The sequence below is a fragment of the Cotesia typhae genome, unplaced genomic scaffold, assembly GCF_013202065.1.
Source record: "Cotesia typhae breed Kobodo isofemale line unplaced genomic scaffold, CoteBio_Ctyphae contig_11, whole genome shotgun sequence".
NCBI lineage: Eukaryota > Metazoa > Arthropoda > Insecta > Hymenoptera > Braconidae > Cotesia > Cotesia typhae.
In genome coordinates, this window is record NW_027423711.1 from 5,911,714 (window position 1) to 5,932,453 (window position 20,740).

Sequence of the window (20,740 nt, forward strand, 5' to 3'; positions counted from 1 at the left end):
AAAAATATCGAAGAAAATAAAATACTGTACTTGTTATATTTATAAAATGCTAATTTTTTATAATTTATTAATTTTAATTATTCTTTTTCATCGACAGTACAAAACTCACGGGTTATTAAAAAAAAAAAAAAAAAAAAAAAAAAAAAAATTTCCCACCATTAATGGTTGAAAATAAAAATACAAGGATAGTCTCTGAAATAAACCGACAACAAAAACTTGGCCACGCAAAAATAACCTCAATCAAACGGACTTTTACCATTGTGTATTTTAAAAATAATTTTATTTCAATGCAACAGACAATTTGGGATTCCTTTTAAGATGTCAGAACGATATCTAAATATAATCAAATGTTTTTTCTATTCTCATAATAAAATGTAAAATAATATTGTTGTTGAATAAAAAAAAAAAAAAAAAATTCAGATCACCATCGAGGGTTTAGAATCTCGGGTAAAAAATTTTAAAAGGATTTAAAGTTGGGGAAAAAAAAAAAAAAAAAAAAAAAGTTGAAACGGAGGTTAAAATTGGCTGTGTCACGGTGACACTGATAATAAAGGAAGAAATAAAAAAATTATAATAAGGAATAAGATCATCGAATAAAATCAATCGCGCTTCTTTATTTTCGTATTATTAGGAGGAATTTTAAAAACAAATGGAATGCGTCTGATTGTGATCCGGAGTGATGCTGTTATTACACTAGCCTGAATGTTTGCCGGGTGATAAATCAAAGATCCGGGAGAGAAAGTGGTTACGGCAAATCTTGATCGGGCATATATTCCGAGATGAGAATAAGAATGAGAATGAGCTTCTAGAAGCGTTACATCCATCGACAAACCAATCGTTTACAATATTTCCAATGTCACGAGCTCTTATACAAGATGAATCTCAATTATTGTATATTTTTTTTATTGGAATCGAGGCAATGGGTCCCATCAGAAAAACACCCTAACGGTTTTAAATAACCGACATCGAAACACGATTATACACTCTAAGTGTATACTTCTCTGACATCATTTGCAAAAATTTAAAATAAAAAACATTTTCACGATCAAACTAAATAAATAAATAAATTTTTTTTTTTATTCTTCTTAAAAGCATAAATGTGTGTAAATAAATTTAATTAGAATAAAATGATAAAATATCTTAATGAATGTTATTTATAGTTAGTATATCTTTCAATGGAATGACAAAAATAAATTAATTCGTGCGTTGGTCGTTATTGTCGTCTTATTGGTGGTTACAACTTATATAGATACTGTATACTGTAGTCTGTATGTGCAGACGCGGAGACTTAAAACTTCCAAGTCGATTTGAGCCTGTTCAGCATGCGAAAGCATCTCTCTTGAGCTCGTTCACCTCTCTGGAATGGTAACGAGGATAGTAAAGAACCAACCGAGATTTTTACCACAGACCTCTACTCTGTCCACCTTACTCTTCAAAGTACTCTTCAGTTGACTCTCAATGCCAAGCCCAATATGGGGGAATAGGGGTGCATTAACCCATTACTCCTGTGACTACCGATGATGTACATTAAAAAAAAAAAAAAAAAAAAAAAAAAAAAATAGTTTTTTTTTTTTTAAATACGCAAATACTCAATTTTATACTACTCATATTATTACGATAATACTAATGGAATTATCTAATAAAAATTCTCACAGCATGTAAAATTTAACTTTACTCAGGCTTATAAAACTTAATAAAAATGTATTTTCCAGATAAATTTTCCGGTCACCGGGGAAAAAAAAAAAAATTTTAAAGTTTTTTACCCTTTAAATCACCATCCATCTCTCATATAATGTTCACCAATTTTAACAATACTCTTTCAACTCTCATATATCAAAAACTTATCATAAAAATATAATAAAACGCCCTGTTAAATATAATATAAATGATATTTTTTATTTTTATTTATTGGAAGCATGAAACTGGTGGCTTTATATTATACTATATTATAAAAAACTTCCAAGAGCTTTTTGCTAAAAGCTACAATAAATAGCCCACTATTTGATAATAGAATAATCAACATTCACAAATATCATGACATACTGATGACATCGCCGGTAATTCGACACAATTCAACATTAAATTTCTCTCTTATTATCATGGCATGAATTAATCATGAGTTTTATCCTCGTGTGTCCAAATAAATTCTCCGTTAATCTTGTTATTATTGTTGCTCTTGCGGAAAAGGGTTTAATTTTCAACGAGTTTCAAGTGTACATTATATGTATATCCGATATCATCACCTACTGAGTGATGCCTCCCAGCCACAGAATTCCTGACGTCATGACCATTAAGGGCTTGCTAAAATTTTTCGATTCTCAAAAATAAATCATTGACTTGATACTTGATAAAAAAAAAAAAAAATAAGGAATAAAATTTAAAGCGTGTACCAACCACGGTAAAATCAACTTGCAGCTTGTAATTTAACCAAACTAAAGTAAAGTAAAGTAAAGAGAATTTATTCTTGTGTATAAATTTTTTTTTTTTTTCCCCACATATGTTGTCAGTGGAAACTGGCTGTTATATATATTTAACCAAAGTGTGTAAGTCATATAACGATATGGGTATACGGGAACGAAGAGGTTCAGTGTGTTGATTGTTGTGTCTCTGTCGATTCTTTGGAGACCGAGTAATGTAAAAAAAAGAAGAGGGGATAGCTTTTATGGTAGCAAAAGAGTAGAGTGAGTAACATACAGCAGCAGCAGCAGCAGCAGCAGCAACAACAACAACAAAAATAATAACAACTATAAGAAAAAAAAGATGAACCAATGGACACCAAGTTTGTTGCTGTTAGTTTTGGTGTTACTGGTGCTAGTGAACCTGCTGGTGTTGCTTTTGCTTTTTCTGTAGCTGTTGTTGGTAGGTCTCTTTGGACTCATCGTTGACTCCCACCCTGTATAAAAGCCTCCTTCGGACCGGCATCAGTTCAGTCTTCTTGAGTTGTTCGGCCACACTGTGAATCGTTTTATGATCATTACTACATTACATCGAGTTACATCCAATAATCCAAAATTACAATCGAGTTTTAACAACTAACATGACAGTTTGTTATTAAAATAGAAAAAAAAAAATAAATAAATAAATAAATAAAAAAAAGCTCATCTAGATTTTTCATCGACATTTTTTTCTAAGGATGCATAGACGAGTGTGGGCTGCTTTCACCCTGGTACGTTTTCAATTATTAAACACTGTTACAAGTGATTATTATTTTTTTTTTTTTAATGTTTTATTATTATTGTGATTAATCTTGTTAAATTAATGTAATGATTTTTTTTTTTTTTTTTTTTTTTTTTAAATTTTATCTGAATTTCGTGATTATTGATCTACAATATTTTAAAGAGTGAAAGTAATTGTCAACTATTTTATTGAGAAATATTAGCTAAAATTAGTGAATTAATTTATAATTGCAATAATAATTATATTAAAATGAGAAAAGAATGATAATTAAAATCATAACTATAGATATAGTAATAATAGTTGAGTTAAATTATGCGTCGAAACCCCTCACACGAATAGTATAAGAAATTCTTCATATCCTTTTACTCTCAGTAAAGATTTTTATATTATGTCATAATACGATAAAAAGATAAAAAGATAAAAACCCCAACAAGTAGGATACTTTACAATGTCTCTGTTAGCACAAAGTGAAGGTAATTCACATAATACGTCAAGCGTTACTACTTGCCAGTCATATTTTATTTATGAATTCAATTCAATTTTATCATTATATTCGCTTGAGTCATCATTAAAATTTTTTTATTAATTTTACCAAAAATTACTCCATATAATTTTTTTTTTTTTTTTTTAAATTAAATAAAATGGATTTGAATAAATATTATTCGGGTGACGGCGTAAGTTTAAATACAAGAGGAGTATCATCATATAAAATAAACAATGACTTGATTGCATATCATTGCAATATAATACATCAACAGCAGAGCGTGTATATGCCGATACGATGATACGAGAGCTCGTTAAAATAATCCTCCAAGTTAATTTCGAATTCGTTGGAGCCAGTCTAGTCAGACAAAGAAAATCTTTCGTACTAATACATTCACACACACACACACACACACACACACACACACACACACATACACACACACACACACACACACACACACACACACACACACACACACACACACACACACACACACACACACACACACACACACACACAAAACTGACACAGGCAATAGAATAGATTTTATAAAACTAGGAATAGATAAAAATAAAAGGAGGACCATGAGATAGAATTAATCAGTTGGTTTGCACTGCGTGAGATCCCGATTACTCGTATGAAAATTTCGTATTCGTATTATACTACTTATTTATCTTGGTGTGTATTCTTATTCATTCGTATTCTTATTCTTTCTATTGTGTACTGTAGTGAGTAGAGTATTATATCGAAAATCTATTTGGCGAAAGAGATTGAAAACTACCGGCCCCGCAGGGGCATCCTACTCATCATGGAGAATTACCTCGTAAATACTTTTAAACTCTTTCATACATTATATTATTATCTTGTTTCTAAAATCTTACTTTTTTTATTCTCTATTTGTATTTCATTTGTTTATTATCAACAGAACGTAATCTTATTTACATTAGCTCCTTTTCTTATCCTGTTCTATTTTAATTTTTCTTTATTATTTTTTTCTTTTTCCAATTCACGAGTATTAAACTTGTTAAAAAGATACTTTTATAAATTTATTTATTTATTTAGAGTAATAATTATAATAAAAAAATTTTAATGTTTAAGTTGGCGTGTCAAGTCAGATAGCGAAGTTAGAAGTTTACTTCACCAAGTTAAACAACCAACATTTAAAGTAGAATAAAGTAATCTTATTTGAGAGCGATTCTCACGGAACTAAAACCAGCGTAGTTTTAAATCGTAATCATTGACAAATTTTCTTTCATTCTTTATTTTAGCATTGAATGGGGGCGATGGGTAATCAGATCTGGTTAGTTTTATATAAGAAAAGAGTAGTACTTTTAATACTGCCTTGCGTAGTACTCGCCAATTACATGGTGTAAAGTTAATCAACTGCCAATCAATGCAGCTATTTTACCAATTGAAAAAAATCTTTAAACATTGCTAAATCTAATGATCCATCCCTATTGCGATACACGATACCTTTGTTGAGATTTTTTTTTCTTCTTAAGCTTCTTATAACATAGAAAGAGGGAAAAAAAAAAAAATAAAGTTGGTCATTGTTAAACTTTTATTTTCTTTTTTTTATCGTATTCAATAACTTTGAGTGGAGTTGAATTCCTAAAAGTACATCTTCTATAAATTCTTCAAGTTGAACTTAAACTTTCGATCGATCTTGATTCTTCTCACGTACGAATTGTACAAGTGTAATCGAAACTGTGTCACATATTTATCCTTAACCGAGTGCATCTCACTGTTTAATTCTTTTAATAATACACAGGGGATATTTATTATGTAGAATTACGATTCTTGTACAAGTGGTGGACCTCGAGTGAACATATTGGTAATATAACTTTTTAAGATGCGTTATTTGGATCTCGGCCTCCGGACACTATTTATTGGCTCAGGTTCTTCTCAGTATTGCGCAATACAACAACAGTAACTGCCGCCGGTTAATATAAGTAGACTTTATTCAACTTTCACTCTACAAGAGAGATGATACTGATGATAATAATGAGAATGATGATGCATCAAGCTTCAAGGTGTATGAACCTTTTTATTTGTAATAAAAAAACGAAAAAAAAAAAAAAAAAAAAATGTATTCTCCATAATATTCCTCCTTACCAAGTATAAATATGGTTACCTTGATTAATAATACGAAACATGAGCTACTTTTTTCAATTTGTTCATACTTGACAAATTAATGTCGGTCATTGATTCATAAATATGTTCATTGATCGACGAATGCAATGATTAATCAATAAAAATTTTATTGTAAAAAAAAAAAAAAAACATTCAAAGCCGACAAAGTGAATGGCCTTTGAAGGAAACCAAATGTTAATTTAAAAGTTATGCGATATACATATTGGTGTAAAATTTACCACCATATGCAGGTGTCATAGACACTCAACCATTATTAATGAATAATTAATCGTTGATAATGATAATGATTATGATCAAACAAGATATTTATAGTGAGTATGACATATGATATACATGATATATGCATAAAAATGCATGTCCGTAGACGTAGATATAAAAAAAAAAATTTAACACACTTGGACACTTGCAAAACAAAATAATAAATATAGTAAATAATATATTTAAATTCAAATTTAAATACAAACAACCGATCACGTAGACGTAGTTCAAGTACCAGCCACAAATTGATTGTGGCCTTCGCATGTTCATCACGTCCATGCGCAAGGTGAATGTCTGTCGAGCGTGCCTTATCGCTATTGTATATATATATATATATATATATATATATATATATATATATTTTATTATATTATATATTTAAAATGTCCAACGTCCGAAAGATTGAAGCCTCATCCAATTCTCAGCTATTAAATTTACTCTACAAATTACAGTAATTCTACTACAAGATCCAGTTTCATTTTTAAAAATCATTATTACATTGAGAAAATTTTTTTTCGAAACATACAATCACCAATTATTGGTAATAAAAATTTTTTATCCTGTAACTTTGACGTTACAGGACAGTTGAAAAGTAAAAAAAAAAATTTTATTAAGTTAATTATTATGTTACTGAACGATACTCAACGACATAGAGTCCTTGAAAGAAATTAAAAAAATTTATAAAATAGCTTATCAATCACTATTCTCAGCGTCTTCGGCGTTCTCGACAAATTCCTCAACTTAATTTGAGTTGTAACTATACTTGTGTTACCGCTTGTCCTGTTTTCTATAAATGTGACACACATTCTTTCCGTGATCCGTGACCAGTCTGGAGTCTGATATTTTTGTCTACGTTTATGTATTGTCAGTTTATTGTTTAAATTTATTTTTAAAAATTCTCTTTCGGATTGTATCAAAAGAGCCTTTGTTTTGATTTAAATTGGGGCTTACGTGAATATATTTATAAGGATCCCACGTACCGGAAGTTTGTTTCGTCCCTTATTATCATAATTTTGTTTTCGAGACTCTATCACAATGATCAATATTATAATTAAAAGTAATAATAATAAAACATTTTAAAGCGTATATTAAGAGCTTAACGATGAAATAAAATTATAATTAATTAGAACTAAATATTATTGTGAGCTTTGCACAATTCTTTGATCTAAAATACACAAAACAATTAATAATCATTATATTCTTAAATTATGTTTGGAATGATGATAAAAAAAAAAAAAAAATTAAACCAGTTGGTTTACTCATTCACATTTCAATGTAAATTAAATTAGTCATCTACTAGACCAAAAAATTTTTTAATGGCTTTATTTTTTTTTATCAGCTAAAAATTTTTAAAAATAATTCACTAATATTCAAGCAATAAATATTTTTTAATTGACAATAAAAATTATCATGTCGATAATTAATTTTATCTAAAATCTTTTAATGCGAGCAATAAATTAAAATTAACGGTAAATGATTAACGAGTAATCATTATTATTGCTCAGGAATTTTTTATTTTCGAATGCACTTTAAATGTAGGTATATTATTATATAATTGAAATTTCTCCTTAGTAGATTGAAAAAATAATTTCAATTGCACGCATTACTTGAAATGTCAACAACAAACTTGGCGATCAATCGTTGAGTCAAGATAAAAAAAAATAGTATGTAAAAAAGTAAAAAGGAAAATAAAAGTATATAATGTGAAGAAGACCTCCTACGAGAAACATTCAACCTAAGATAAATATCATCCGTGTCTTTGCAATCCTAAAAAACTATATAATAATAGTATCGCTTTCCATTACGGTGCGTAGGCGAGCTAATATGACGTAGATTACAAGACATTACTCCTATATTATATTCTATCCAACGAGTTTCGATAGTGACATCATTCATAACCGTTAAAATTACAAATAATTTTAAATATCTACAATATTTCACCATTAGTATTCACTGAACTCACATAAACCACACCATTTAAATCAAAATCCGAATAATTTCTATCACAAATAAAAAAAAAAAAAAAAAAAAAAACATTTATCCAAGATCAATCTATTAAAATAAAATAATGTAATCTCCATTGATCAAACCGAGAAATATCATAATCAAGTTGTTCTATCGGCCTCCACAACATAATCATTGAACATCTTAATAAATTTTATATTTTTATTTCTTGCATAAATATTTTGACTTGTAACAATGACTACACGACGATGATGACAAAGATAATGATGATGATGATGACGAAAGTGAATTAAAATTTTCCAAAAGTCTTAGGGTCAATTGCGTAACCCTAAAAATAGAAAGAAAGTTTTAACTTATGTGACACGCACAGGCGGTACGCAATTTTTAAATCCTTGATAACATAGTCTCATCTCGGTTCGCACCATTTACATTTTTACGTGATAATTTACCTCGATCAATCCTTAAACTATCCGGTTTTCTCTTTCATGTTTTCTCCTCTACTAATTCCTTGAAGAGAAAAAAAATTATTTAATTTTTTATTTTACTCCCATCAAAGAATAACATTAAAAAAAAAAAAAAAATTTAAATATATTCCACCACTCAACTCTATTAACCGGGTAATTAGTAAGATATTCTATATCTTTAATGATATAAAAAAAAAATTTTTTTTAAAACATACACATTATATACATATAATAACTAGTCAAATCCTGCTACGGTGTAACTGACCTAAGTCCGTTTATAATTTTATTTTTTAATTTTTTAAATTGATTTAAAAGATTATAAGATCAAAATTATGTCGAAATTACTTTCACTATCTTTGAACTCAGGTACTTAACTTCCGTATTATTTTTATTTATTCTTCTTATTTTTTTTGGCTCTCCAATTTACATAAATTCTTTTGATTAATTATTAAAATATATTTACTTATGTACATACAATTATTGTTATTATTAAGAGTGTATATACCGTTAATAAAAGTAAAAAACAGTGTCACGCAACGTAATAAAAATAACCGAAAATACTTTGGTTAAAATAAAAAGGTAAATTGGCCCTCGTGATTTCTCGATGTTACAATACTATTTGATAATGAGCACATTATAAAAATAATAATGATTGAGATGGGTAATTGAAGATGAAAGAGAATAAAAAGAGGAATAACAGCTTGATGAAGCAGTACGGAGGAATAATAAAAATGCATTACGTCGTTTGGATGGGTATCGCTGATGTTAACGAGGCCAACTACACGATCCGCTATACGAATTAACTAACTAATTTCGTAAAGATGATGATGATCTGGACCTCGGTGAAGTAACAATAACTAATTACCTCGGTGTGTAGTCTTTATGTGATACCTCTGTATGTGAAAGTTTATTTATTTATACCGGACGTTCGGCACGCAAACTACTCTCACAGATTGATCAGTGCCAAAAGGAACTATTTAATTCACTTAAAATTTTTTGAGTGTACTTTTATTTATTATTACCCTGTTCTTATCTTGATAAATTTTTTCAAATTTTAATTTATAATAAAAAGGTTTGTCTTTTTGTTTTCAAGTTGGTAACAGGAGCTGTCCTGCAACTAACGTCTGCACAAGATACCACCAATTCAGATGTCAGAGAAGGAAAAGAACTTATTTTAAGTATAAGTGATGAGTCAAAAACCCAATATTTGAATCAAGATTTTGAAACGAGTATATTTTAAATTCTTTATATCTATAAAATTTTAATATTTATTATTTTTAATAATTATTTTTTATTATTTTTTAGACTCTTATAATTATGGGTATGAAATTGGACCAGATGGTCAATTTCACCATGAAATACATGGAGAGGACGGAGTTACATATGGATGTTATGGATATATCGATCCATTTGGGGTACTACAAGCGACCTTTTATATAAGCGATGGTTGGGGTTACAGAGTAGTTCGTCCAGGAGAGGAGATTGAATTATTCCTTCATGAACATGAACATCACGGTTCAGATTCCGGTAACCATGATCACGATGATCATCACAACAACCATCATCATGGAATCATCACGCCTTGGAGAGACTTGAAATTCCCTAAAGATTGCCGTCAATTTGAAAATCCTGGTACAAGACCAACACGACCATCACGACCAGGTTATTAATTATTTCAATCACTTTTTATTTATTTTATCACTTTCTTTAATATAATATTATTTTTATTTTAGTTCCTGGAATTTCAGATAATGGAGTACCATCAGAGTCTAATAATATTCCCGGACCTTCATATCCTGGACAAACTGAAAACGAAATTCCATCAAGACCTGAAAATCCAAATGGACAATACCCAGATCAAACCGGAGGTGGTTCTAATTCAAAACCAGAAAGTGGAACTTCTAAACCAGATTATCCTTTCCAGCCTGATTATCCATCACAGCCAGGATATCCGTCTCAAACAAGCTACCCATCTCAACCAGGTTATCCATCCCAACCAAGTTATCCATCACAATCAGGTTATCCATCTCAACCAAGTTATCCATCACAACCGAGCTATCCTGGACAAACACCAAGTGAAAATGAAACCCCATCATCTTCGAGCCCAATTCCAGGAAAACCTGAATCACCATCATCTCGACCACCTCAAAATATACCAGGGCCATCGAAACCTGAAAAGCCGATACATTTGAAACCTGGACGACCCGGAAAACCGAATAAACCTGGAAATGGTCAAGATAAACCAATTCAAGGCGTAAAACCGGGTCAAGGAAAACCACCTCATGGACATGGCAAGCCAGGTAAACCAGGTAAACCAGGTAAACCAGGATACCCAGGACAAACAACGCAAAAACCTTCACAAACATTGCAACCGGAGTATCCACAGTATCCATCATCACCGGAGCTGCCAAAGCCAATTACACCAGATGGACCTTCACAAATACCAACAGGTGGAGCTTCTAATCCACAACAATCTCAATATCCATCAGTTACAGGCTCAGAAAGTGGTTTTCCGGGTAGTCAAGGACATCCTGGGACTTCAGGATTCCCAGGAAGTGGATCACAGCCATCAACACCAAAACCACGTCCTCCACAACAAAAGCCTGGTCATCCTCAATCCGGCTCATTCCCATCCCAAGGTGGTTATTATCCATCGGGCTCAGGAAGTGGTTATCCTACTAATCAAGGATATCCTGGATTATCTGGAGGATATCCAGGTTCACAGCCATCAACACCACACCCCCGTCCACCTCAACATAAACCAGATTATCCTCAATCAACAGGACCTCCAAATTCACAACAACCACAATATCCATCAAATTCAGGAACTGGATATCCATCTAGCCAAGGACATCCTGGATTATCTGGAGGATCATATCCATTAAAACCTAACCCAAAACCCCCTCAACACAGACCAGGTCATCCTCAAGGTGGATCAATTCATCCACCAGGCGGTTCAACTCAACCAGGATATCCTGGATCTTCAGGAGGTGGCTCTTATCCATCAAAACCCAAACCACAGCCTCCTCAGACTGGATCAGCTCACCCGACCGGCGGATCCAATCAACCTCAACAACCGCAGTATCCTGGATCTGGTCCAGGTAATGATTATCCTACTAATCCAGGATATCCTGAATCTTATCCATCAAAACCTAAGCCGCAACCTCCTCAACACAGACCTGATGGTTCTCATCATACTGGATCTTATCCATCAGGCGGATCAAATCAACCTCAACAACCACAATATCCTGAATCTGGTTCAGGAAACGGTTACCCTACCAGTCCAGGATATCCTGGATCTTCAGGAGGTGGATCTTATCCATCAAAACCCAAACCACATCCTCCTCAGACTGGATCAGCTTATCCATCTGGCGGATCTAATCAACCTCAACAATCGCAGTATCCTTCAGGCTCAGAAAGCGGTTCCCCTGGTAATCAAGGATATCCAGGGTCTTCAGGATCTCAATTATCGACACCGAAACCACATCCTCCCCAACATAAACCTGATGGAACTCAGTCTGGATCAAAGCCATCAGGAGGATCTTATCCGCAAATACCTCCGGGTTCAGAGCCTGATCATGGAAAACCAACAAACGAACAAAAACCATCTACTCAACCATTATATCCACCATCGGAGCCATCTTACCCGTCAGAATCAGATAATCCGTCATCACCAGAATTTCCAAAGCCTATATTCCCAGAAAAACCATCTCAAAATCCTTCTCAAGGTGGATCAATACAAATACCATCTTCAGGTTCAGGAACTTCTTATCCTCAACAACCACAGTATCCATCTGGTTCTGGAAATATTTATCCAGGAAGCAGCCAAGGATATCCTGATTCGACAGGAGGATTATATCCATCGAAACCTAAGCCGCAACCTCCTCAATACAGACCAGATGGTTCTCATACTGGATCTTATCCATCGGGTGGATCAAATCAACCTCAACAACCATTGTATCCTGGATCTGGCTCAGTTAATGGTTACCCTACTAATTCAGGATATCCTGGATTTTCAGGAGGTGGATCTTATCCATCAAAACCTAAGCCTCAGCCTCCTCAACACAAACCAGATGGTTCTCATACTGGATCTTATCCATCGGGTGGATCAAATCAACCTCAACAACCATTGTATCCTGGATCTGGCTCAGTTAATGGTTACCCTACTAATTCAGGATATCCTGGATCTTCAGGAGGTGGATCTTATCCATTAAAACCCAAACCACAGCCTCCTCAACACAGACCTGGTCATCCTCAAACTGGATCAGCTCATCCATCCGGCGGATCTAATCAATCTCAACAACCGCAGTATCCATCGGATTCAGGAAGCGGTTATCCTAGTAATCAAGGACAATCTGGGTCTTCAGGATTCCCAGGAAGTGGATTACAGCCATCAACACCAAAACCACAGTTTCCTGAACATAGACCCGATCCACCACAATCTGGATCGACACCCTCTGGTGGATCTCCGCAACAACCACAACGTCCTTCAGGCTCTGGAGGTAATTATCCTGGACAGCAAGGTTATCCAGGTTCATCAGGATTACCGGATTCGTATCCGTCTGCACAACAACCAAATCCTCCTCAATCTGGTCCATCATCAACAAACAGACCTTATCCAGAACAACCTCAATACCCTCCAGGTTCAGGTAACGGTTATCCTACCAATCAAGGATATCCTAGTTCAACAGGAGGATCATATCCATCGAAACCTAAGCCGCAACCTCCTCAACACAGACCAGATAGTTCTCATACTGGATTTTATCCATCAGGTGGATCAACTCAACCTCAACAACCTTTGTATCCTGGATCTGGTCCTGGTAATGGTTACCCTACTAGTCCAGGATATCCTGGATCTTCAGGAGGTGGATCTTATCCATCAAAACCTAAGCCGCAACCTCCTCAACACAGACCTGATCATCCTGAAACTGGATCAAAACCAAGTGGTGGTATTTTTAACCCACAACAACCCCAATACCCATCAGGCTCAGGCTCAGGCTCAGGCTCAGGCTCAGGCTCAGGAAGTGGTTTTCCTAGTAATCAAGGATATCCCGGGTCTTCAGGATTTCCAGGAAGTGGATCACAGCCATCAACACCAAAACCACGTCCTCCACAACAAAAGCCTGGTCATCCTCAATCCGGATCATTCCCATCCCAAGGTGGTTCTTATCCATCGGGCTCAGGAAGTAGTTATCCTACTAATCAAGGATATCCTGGATCATCTGGAGGATATCCAGGTTCACAGCCGCCAACACCTAACCCGCGTCCTCCACAACAGAAACCTTCTTTTGGGCATGAAAAACCAATCAAACCTGAAACACCATCATATCCTCAACAACCTCAACAACCTCAACAACCTCAACAACCTCAACAACCTCAGCAACCTCAACGGCCTCCGGGTTCTGGAACCGGTTATCCAAGTAATCAAGGATTTCCTGGATCGAACGGACAATCTCAAAATGGAAATTATCCTGGAAATCAAGGCTACCCCAGTAATCAAGGATATCCTGGTAGTGGATCATACCCATCACCCTCGAAACCAGGTCGTCCACATCGGAAACCATCTCACGGCCATGGAAAACCTCCTCACGGACAAAGACCAACGACAACATCTCCCCAACCAGGGCATCCATCGACATTAAAACCTGGTAGGCCTTCTAAACCATCAACTTTACCTGGTCAATCCACAGTCACTTCTAACTATCCTTCACACACTGGTACTGGTTCAACCACCCATCCCCGACCACCGTCTTATCCAAGCACAAGTACTACTTCACACGGTGGTCAATCACCAGTTCGTCCAACAAGACCAACTCCTCCCTCGTCAGGATATCCTTCTAGTGGAACAAACTATCCAGCAAAACCAGGATCATCTGATTCAAATCAATCGAATTACCCCAGCACTATTGGCTCTGGTTATCCAGGACCCACTAATACTGGTTCTGGATACCCATCGGAACCACAGCAACCTGATAATTTATTACCTCCATATCCTGGATATCCAGATCCCGATGATCCCAATTATCCTGGTTATCCTCCAGCTCCGACCGGTCCAATAGGACCTACAGGTACATTTCCAGGAGCACCAGGTGGTCCAGGTGGACCAGGAGGACCTGGTGGCCCAGGAGGACCTGGAGGACCTGGAGGACCTGGACTTGAAGGACCAGAAGGCCCGGTTGGTGGAACAGGACCAGTAGGAGGAGTTGGAGGTGTTGGTGGTGTTGGAGGAACTGGACCAGCTGGACCAGATGGCCCATGGCCTACAGGAGATCCTGGTCCAGACGGTCCTTGGCCAGGAGATCCAGATTATGACAAACAACCTCGTACTAACGAAAACTATCAAAATGCTTACGATGAAAAAGAACTTACAATTGAATCAGAACTTGAGCTTGAAGAAAAATCTTTAGAATTTTCGTCTCTAAAGCAAGCTCCAGTTGATCAAGGATATCACTATGAAAAACCCAGAGAATCTTTCCGAGACAATTTTCAACCAGTTCCATTTTCATTGACTGAAAATTCACCTCAATCTTATGATAATTCAAACGTCGAAAATATTGAACCAGAAAATGAAAATTACCAATTTAAGTCTGTACAACGTTCTATGCCATTAGATATAACAGCTGATGATCTACCGCAGATAAACAGTCAACAACGATTATCTGAACGAAGAAACAAGGCGAGCTTACAAAAATCTGGCCGCAGTGAATTTCTATCTGAAGATCAAGTATTATCACTGAATCAAGACCCCGAATTTGCGTATCAAGTATCAAAGTACAATGAAAAGTTTCAAAGGTTATCAGCAAAGTCTCGAAATGACAATAATCCAGATCTGCAAGTTCCCAATGAAGGAGGGCCAATGATTGATTTAGAAAAAATACCTAATAATAATGAAAAATTAAGAATGAAAGACTCTGATCCAGTTGAAATAAAACCTATTTCTCTACCTGTTGGTCCGAATCCTGAAAAGTGTCCTTGTTATATTGTTGAATCAAAAAATTCGACAAATTTAGTAACGAAAACGTCAGCGCCGGTTATTGATCAATTTAATTACACGCCTATTACCGGACAAATTGGATTTATTCCAGTAATATTTTTCCCGTACTGTCCGGGCGAGGAAAGTAAGACAGAAAGTATGACAAAAGCCATGTTCCCCTCGGCAGCTTCGGTCCCCTATCCTTGCAGTATTTGCAGTGGTAAGGAATCCGGATTTATCGGTGGAAAAATTTTAGACCTAAGTCAACTTAGCAACATCAAAGCCATCAAACATGTTATCTCTGAAGCGAATTTCGGATTGTTGAATGTTCCGATTAATAATAATATCAGTAAACGTCACTCTAATGGATCGAGGCAAGATAGACGGAGAATAAACAATTATAATTAATTATAATACTGAATTGAATATTATTACTAAAACTAATTAATGAACAACATCTAATCAGATAGCTGCCAAAATTTAAATTCATGAATTCACATGGTTTGTAGACCGTAGAAAAGATATCAGCAACTAACTGAACGTGGTTAAATTAATTGTCGGACTGACAATTTTGATATAACTGTATCCAGAGATGTATCAGTAGTTTAATCTTTCCCACTCTACAGAGTACAGTCTCTGGTGCTTTATTACTGATTATATATATATATATATATATATATAATCACTCTTGACTTGGTGTTGTATGTCAACTGAGATTACTCAACTACTCTCTGAGGAATTCGTAACTTTATATAACTCGATAGTTTTAGACGATAATGACTGACGATTGATGGGACTCAGATAATTGATAGCTGCTGTTTGATTTACCTTTTTTAATATTTTGCTATCACAAGGACGTTGATATTATTATTTTGTTTTTTTAAACTATCTTATTATAAAATTATTTTGATACAAACTATGTCCTTATGATCTCAAAATATCAAACCAAGCCAGCTCGTATTTTTATATAATTAAAAAAACAATAAAATACGAATCTCTGGCTCTAGTAATAATCTTAGTTTTAGTTACCATAATTTTTCATACTTGAGATTACTAATTATAAGATTACTTTTATAAACATACATATTATAATTAAATTAATTGGATAATTGAATGTATATATTAATCATATGTACTTAATAAAAAAATGATTTGTTTTTTTTTTTTTTTTTTTTTCTAAGTATACAATGTCTACTTTGAAGTGTATGGAACAAATAAAAATAAATTAAACAACCAATAATAATAGTATATTTGTAAAAAGTAGTATATAAATTTGTAATTTGATATTTAAAATATAGAGAGAGAGGAAGAAATATCCAAAGTTTATTGGATAATTCTTACGAGTACCCTCGGTAACCTGAAGGGTAACTGTTGTAAGAATAAGAACTGATTCCACGATAAGGATAATTGCTAGATCCTAAACCATATCCTGAATATCCTGAGTGTCCTAAGTAATCATTCAGACGATTGACGTATCCACCACTGTAATAGCCACCATAAGTCCCGTCAATGGTATTCCAACGATTGTAACCTCGACCGCTTAAGCTATCGTCGTATCCAACTCCAATTCCACCTAGTCCAGTACCGTAACCAACACCGTTGGCATATCCATTGTAGACTGATCCTCCTAAGCCATAATTACCATAACCATATCCATTGCCGTATCCATTATATCTGTTTCAATATTTTTTTTTTTAAATGGCATTTTAATTACTAATTATAAATGTTTTTTTTTTTTTTTTTTTTTTTTACCTAGGTCCGAGAATCCCGCTCAAACCTGATTGATATCCACGATATACTGAATTTGATGATGGATAGTAGCCATTGTAGTTATTGTAATAAGAACCGGGGTAACTTCCGTAATTGTAAGCACTACCATAGGTAGAGTAATCTTTGGCTCCCAGAAAAACTATTATATATATATATATATATATATATATATATAATATAAAGTAAAGTTTTTATTTGTTTACTTTCTGTCGTAGGTAAGAAAAGGTACCGAAAGGTTGTGCAATAATTTAAGTGAGATAAATTCAATATAAAATTTAGTGCACGTTTGATGTTAATGAACAACAAATATTCCTCTAGTTTGGAGTATTCAGTCGAGAAGTTAATATGGGACAAGTTTCAGAGAGTATATGAATTTATTGTAAAGTTTATTCGAGATGTGAAATATAGCATTTGCAATTCTGATTATGATTATACACAAAGTAAATAAAGTTTACATTAGGGTTTAATGCTTTTTGAAATTAAATTTTAAGCTCTGCCACTTGAAAATTAAAAGCACACTCTATGAAAAAAGGACATAAATTTTATAAATTTTATAAATATTAATAATTATTTAATGAGATGAAATGAGGTGAGTGAAATCTTCAAGATTGAAGAGCAGTTTGTTAATTCACAAGGTTAGTCTAATACAAAGTGATTGAGATTGAGAGACATTTGACAAGAATAAGAGAACAAGAGAATGACAACAGCAGCAACAACATGAACATGTATATAAACAACATACTAGTTAGTAATACACGCAATTTCCAAGGAAACGGAAATGACATCATACATCTCTTGTCTTAGATCTGTCAGAACTGTTTATGAGTCATGTTGAGAGAACGAGACTACAGCAGTTAAAGCACATGACTTGTAACGAGTAGGGACTCGAGTATATACTACTATATATAATATAAATAATATATACTGCTACTGCGATGGTTTGTTTTGACAGACTCTAACAGGTACACAAAATAGTTTACGACTAAGCATTTAGGTTAAATATCGTTCTCATTACATACTGCAGATATTCTGGTAAACTCATATCAGTTTTCTATATCCGACGATTAATACTCTATTATTACTGTTAATTTTAATGTTTCTATTGTTGTGGTTTATGTTTGACCATCATCAATCACAAATTACTTTATAATTACAATTGTTATCTAATATTACTGAATTGAGTATATAATAATATAAATAATAAAAAGTATGTCATTGATATTCACACGATCTTCAAGTACTCTGATTGATTGTTCACACACACACACACACACACACACACACGATATATGCTAAATCTATGTATATTAATAATTCTTATACTTATATAAATAAATTATGGATTAAAAGACTTGGTAAAAGCCAAGAAAGCTAGTTAAATAATTATTTACTTAATCCTCAACGATTCCTGATTTTGCGAACCAATTTATCATTGGGATCTCTCTGATATGGTTAAATGGGTGAAGATGATATAAGTGATGACAAAAATTTAAATAATATTATAAGAGATAAATAAATAAATAAATAAATAAATAAATAATATTTACATCTATCACTGGCAGACGTCTCGAGATCTTTCGTTCCCGCAGATTCTTTACTCTCCGATATAAGTTTCGATGATTCTGAATTATCTATAGCACTGCTTAATGATATTGCGCTTACCAATATTGCTATCTAAAATTTATTTAAATACTGTTAAATAAAATTATTAATCAATGGAAATAGAAAAAATTTTTTAAAAAAGTCTATAATGTATTAAAAAAATTAAGAAAAATAAAAGAATAAAAAAAACTCACAAAAATCATGTTCATTGTGTAAAAAAATTTATTATTCCTTAACGAAACTTGTTAACAACTGTCAGAAGAAATATTCAGAGTCTTTATGCATGCGTCTTTTTATTTTCCACATCTATATATATTTTAAGATCCCCACCTGACAGTATAAACATTACATGAACAGGTAAGTACTTTTTTTACACCACGATAGAGTAAAGGCTCGGCTATGGGGCATTTTACAAGGCCATTAAAGTTAACTCAAAACTTTTCACGACGTAATAATACATGTTGGTACGTTATACCGCGACACACCCATTGAATTTATCTCAACAACAACCGATGAGTGAATTGACTCATGACTCGCCGCAAAATTTACCTTTGCATCCGGTGATCTCTTCAAGTAAACATTCCATTATCTGTAGTTTTAGTCAAACACATCAAATAGTAATGAAAAAAAAAAAAAAAAAAACCCCACAATAAAAGGAAACTTTTAAATAAATAAAAAACTAAAGTCGATACTCAAAATAAATTTGTTGTGAAACATTTCGAGTAACTCAAAGTAGTTCAAGATTGTACCAATCAGACAGATTTTACTAAAAAAAAACTACTTAACTCTATTATTAATTTGATTTTTCATTTAAATAAAAATTTTTTTCTTCATCTATTTATTTTTTAAATTTTACAATGACACAACAACACGTGCCCAACTCCAGGACAAGGTTATTGATTATTGATTATGATTACAATGAAAAATAAAAAAGAAAAGATATTTATGACTAAAAGTAGCTCAAGAGCGAGTGACCACGAGAATTTTCACACACAAGTGACAATTATCCATGAAATCTGCTGCGTAATGAACTTAATTTACAAAGTTACATATTTTTTTTTTTTTTTTTTTTTTTTTTTTCTCCCCCTTTAAATCTGATTTCTAGAAATAATTAAACTGAAGGATATCATCTTGACTGCAATTGACGGTTAATTTTTTAAATCAATAACACTATTTTTATTACTAGGTAATAAAAATAAAAATTAATTATTTAATTACATTGAATAAATAATAAATATTTTATAAAACTGTTTGTATTCCTACTATATAAGAAATGATTCATTATATTTATATTATAGATCGGTATTATAATAAAATAATTACGCAATTGCAGGAAAGATAATCCTTATGCTAATTTTTAAAATAAATAACTAAAATAAAAATATGAGAGTAAGGATAAATCAATTTACACACAAGACGTATAATGATGACTCATCAAAATAAGGCGCTGTCATATATAATATCCATAAATAATTTACTAATTTATATATATATATATATATATATATATATATATATATATATATGACTTGACTTTTCCCATTAGGATGACAATTTATATGTTCTTTACTTTATACGATAATGATGATGATGATGATGATGATGATAATAATAAATCTAATTATTACACAAGTATATGACAATGAATTTAAAAAAAAATTGATAATTACTGAGGTTAAAATAATTAAGTAGTTGATTTGAATCCAATTAATGTAGAGACATTAAATTCGGTTAATATCGATTAGTAAATACAATGCAATTTAATAAAATAGAATGACACAAAAAATTGAAAAGAAATATCGAGTATCTCATTGTTTGATTAATTTTAGTCATTTAATCAAATAGTTTTATTAACAAAAATAAATATTTACCGAACAAAAAATACTTATC

General features: G+C 32.8%; 2 protein-coding genes across 2 annotated transcripts; one reads left to right on the forward strand and one right to left on the reverse strand.

Annotated features, from left to right (window-relative positions):
• The first annotated feature begins 3,084 nt into the window (after positions 1 to 3,084).
• LOC141530628 (uncharacterized) lies at positions 3,085 to 16,202 on the forward strand. Its single transcript, XM_074247883.1, has 4 exons — positions 3,085 to 3,166; positions 9,599 to 9,734; positions 9,811 to 10,167; positions 10,239 to 16,202. Exons 1-4 carry the CDS (start codon positions 3,134 to 3,136, stop codon positions 15,884 to 15,886), a joined length of 6,174 nt encoding a protein of 2,057 aa, XP_074103984.1. The 5' UTR covers positions 3,085 to 3,133; the 3' UTR covers positions 15,887 to 16,202.
• Positions 16,203 to 16,703: 501 nt separating this feature from the next.
• Positions 16,704 to 19,203, reverse strand: LOC141530981 (uncharacterized). The gene is made up of 4 exons (XM_074248439.1): positions 19,045 to 19,203; positions 18,796 to 18,922; positions 17,231 to 17,387; positions 16,704 to 17,152 (listed from the first exon to the last, which is right to left on the reverse strand). Exons 1-4 carry the CDS (start codon positions 19,057 to 19,059, stop codon positions 16,816 to 16,818), a joined length of 636 nt encoding a protein of 211 aa, XP_074104540.1. The 5' UTR covers positions 19,060 to 19,203; the 3' UTR covers positions 16,704 to 16,815.
• Between the last annotated feature and the right edge of the window lie 1,537 nt (positions 19,204 to 20,740).

What these genes read in the sequence shown, in the direction of transcription:
- LOC141530628 (XM_074247883.1), top strand. Translation starts at nt 3,134, where the DNA reads ATGCATAGACGAGTGTGGGCTGCTTTCACCCTG. An exon ending in TGTGGGCTGCTTTCACCCTG is followed by an intron (nt 3,167 to 9,598) that starts GTACGTTTTCAA and finishes TTTGTTTTCAAG; the next exon opens with TTGGTAACAGGAGCTGTCCT. An exon ending in AACACGACCATCACGACCAG is followed by an intron (nt 10,168 to 10,238) that starts GTTATTAATTAT and finishes TTTTTATTTTAG; the next exon opens with TTCCTGGAATTTCAGATAAT.
- LOC141530981 (XM_074248439.1), bottom strand. An exon ending in GACGTCTGCCAGTGATAGAT is followed by an intron (nt 17,388 to 18,795) that starts GTAAATATTATT and finishes TATATATAATAG; the next exon opens with TTTTTCTGGGAGCCAAAGAT. An exon ending in AGCGGGATTCTCGGACCTAG is followed by an intron (nt 17,153 to 17,230) that starts GTAAAAAAAAAA and finishes ATATTGAAACAG; the next exon opens with ATATAATGGATACGGCAATG.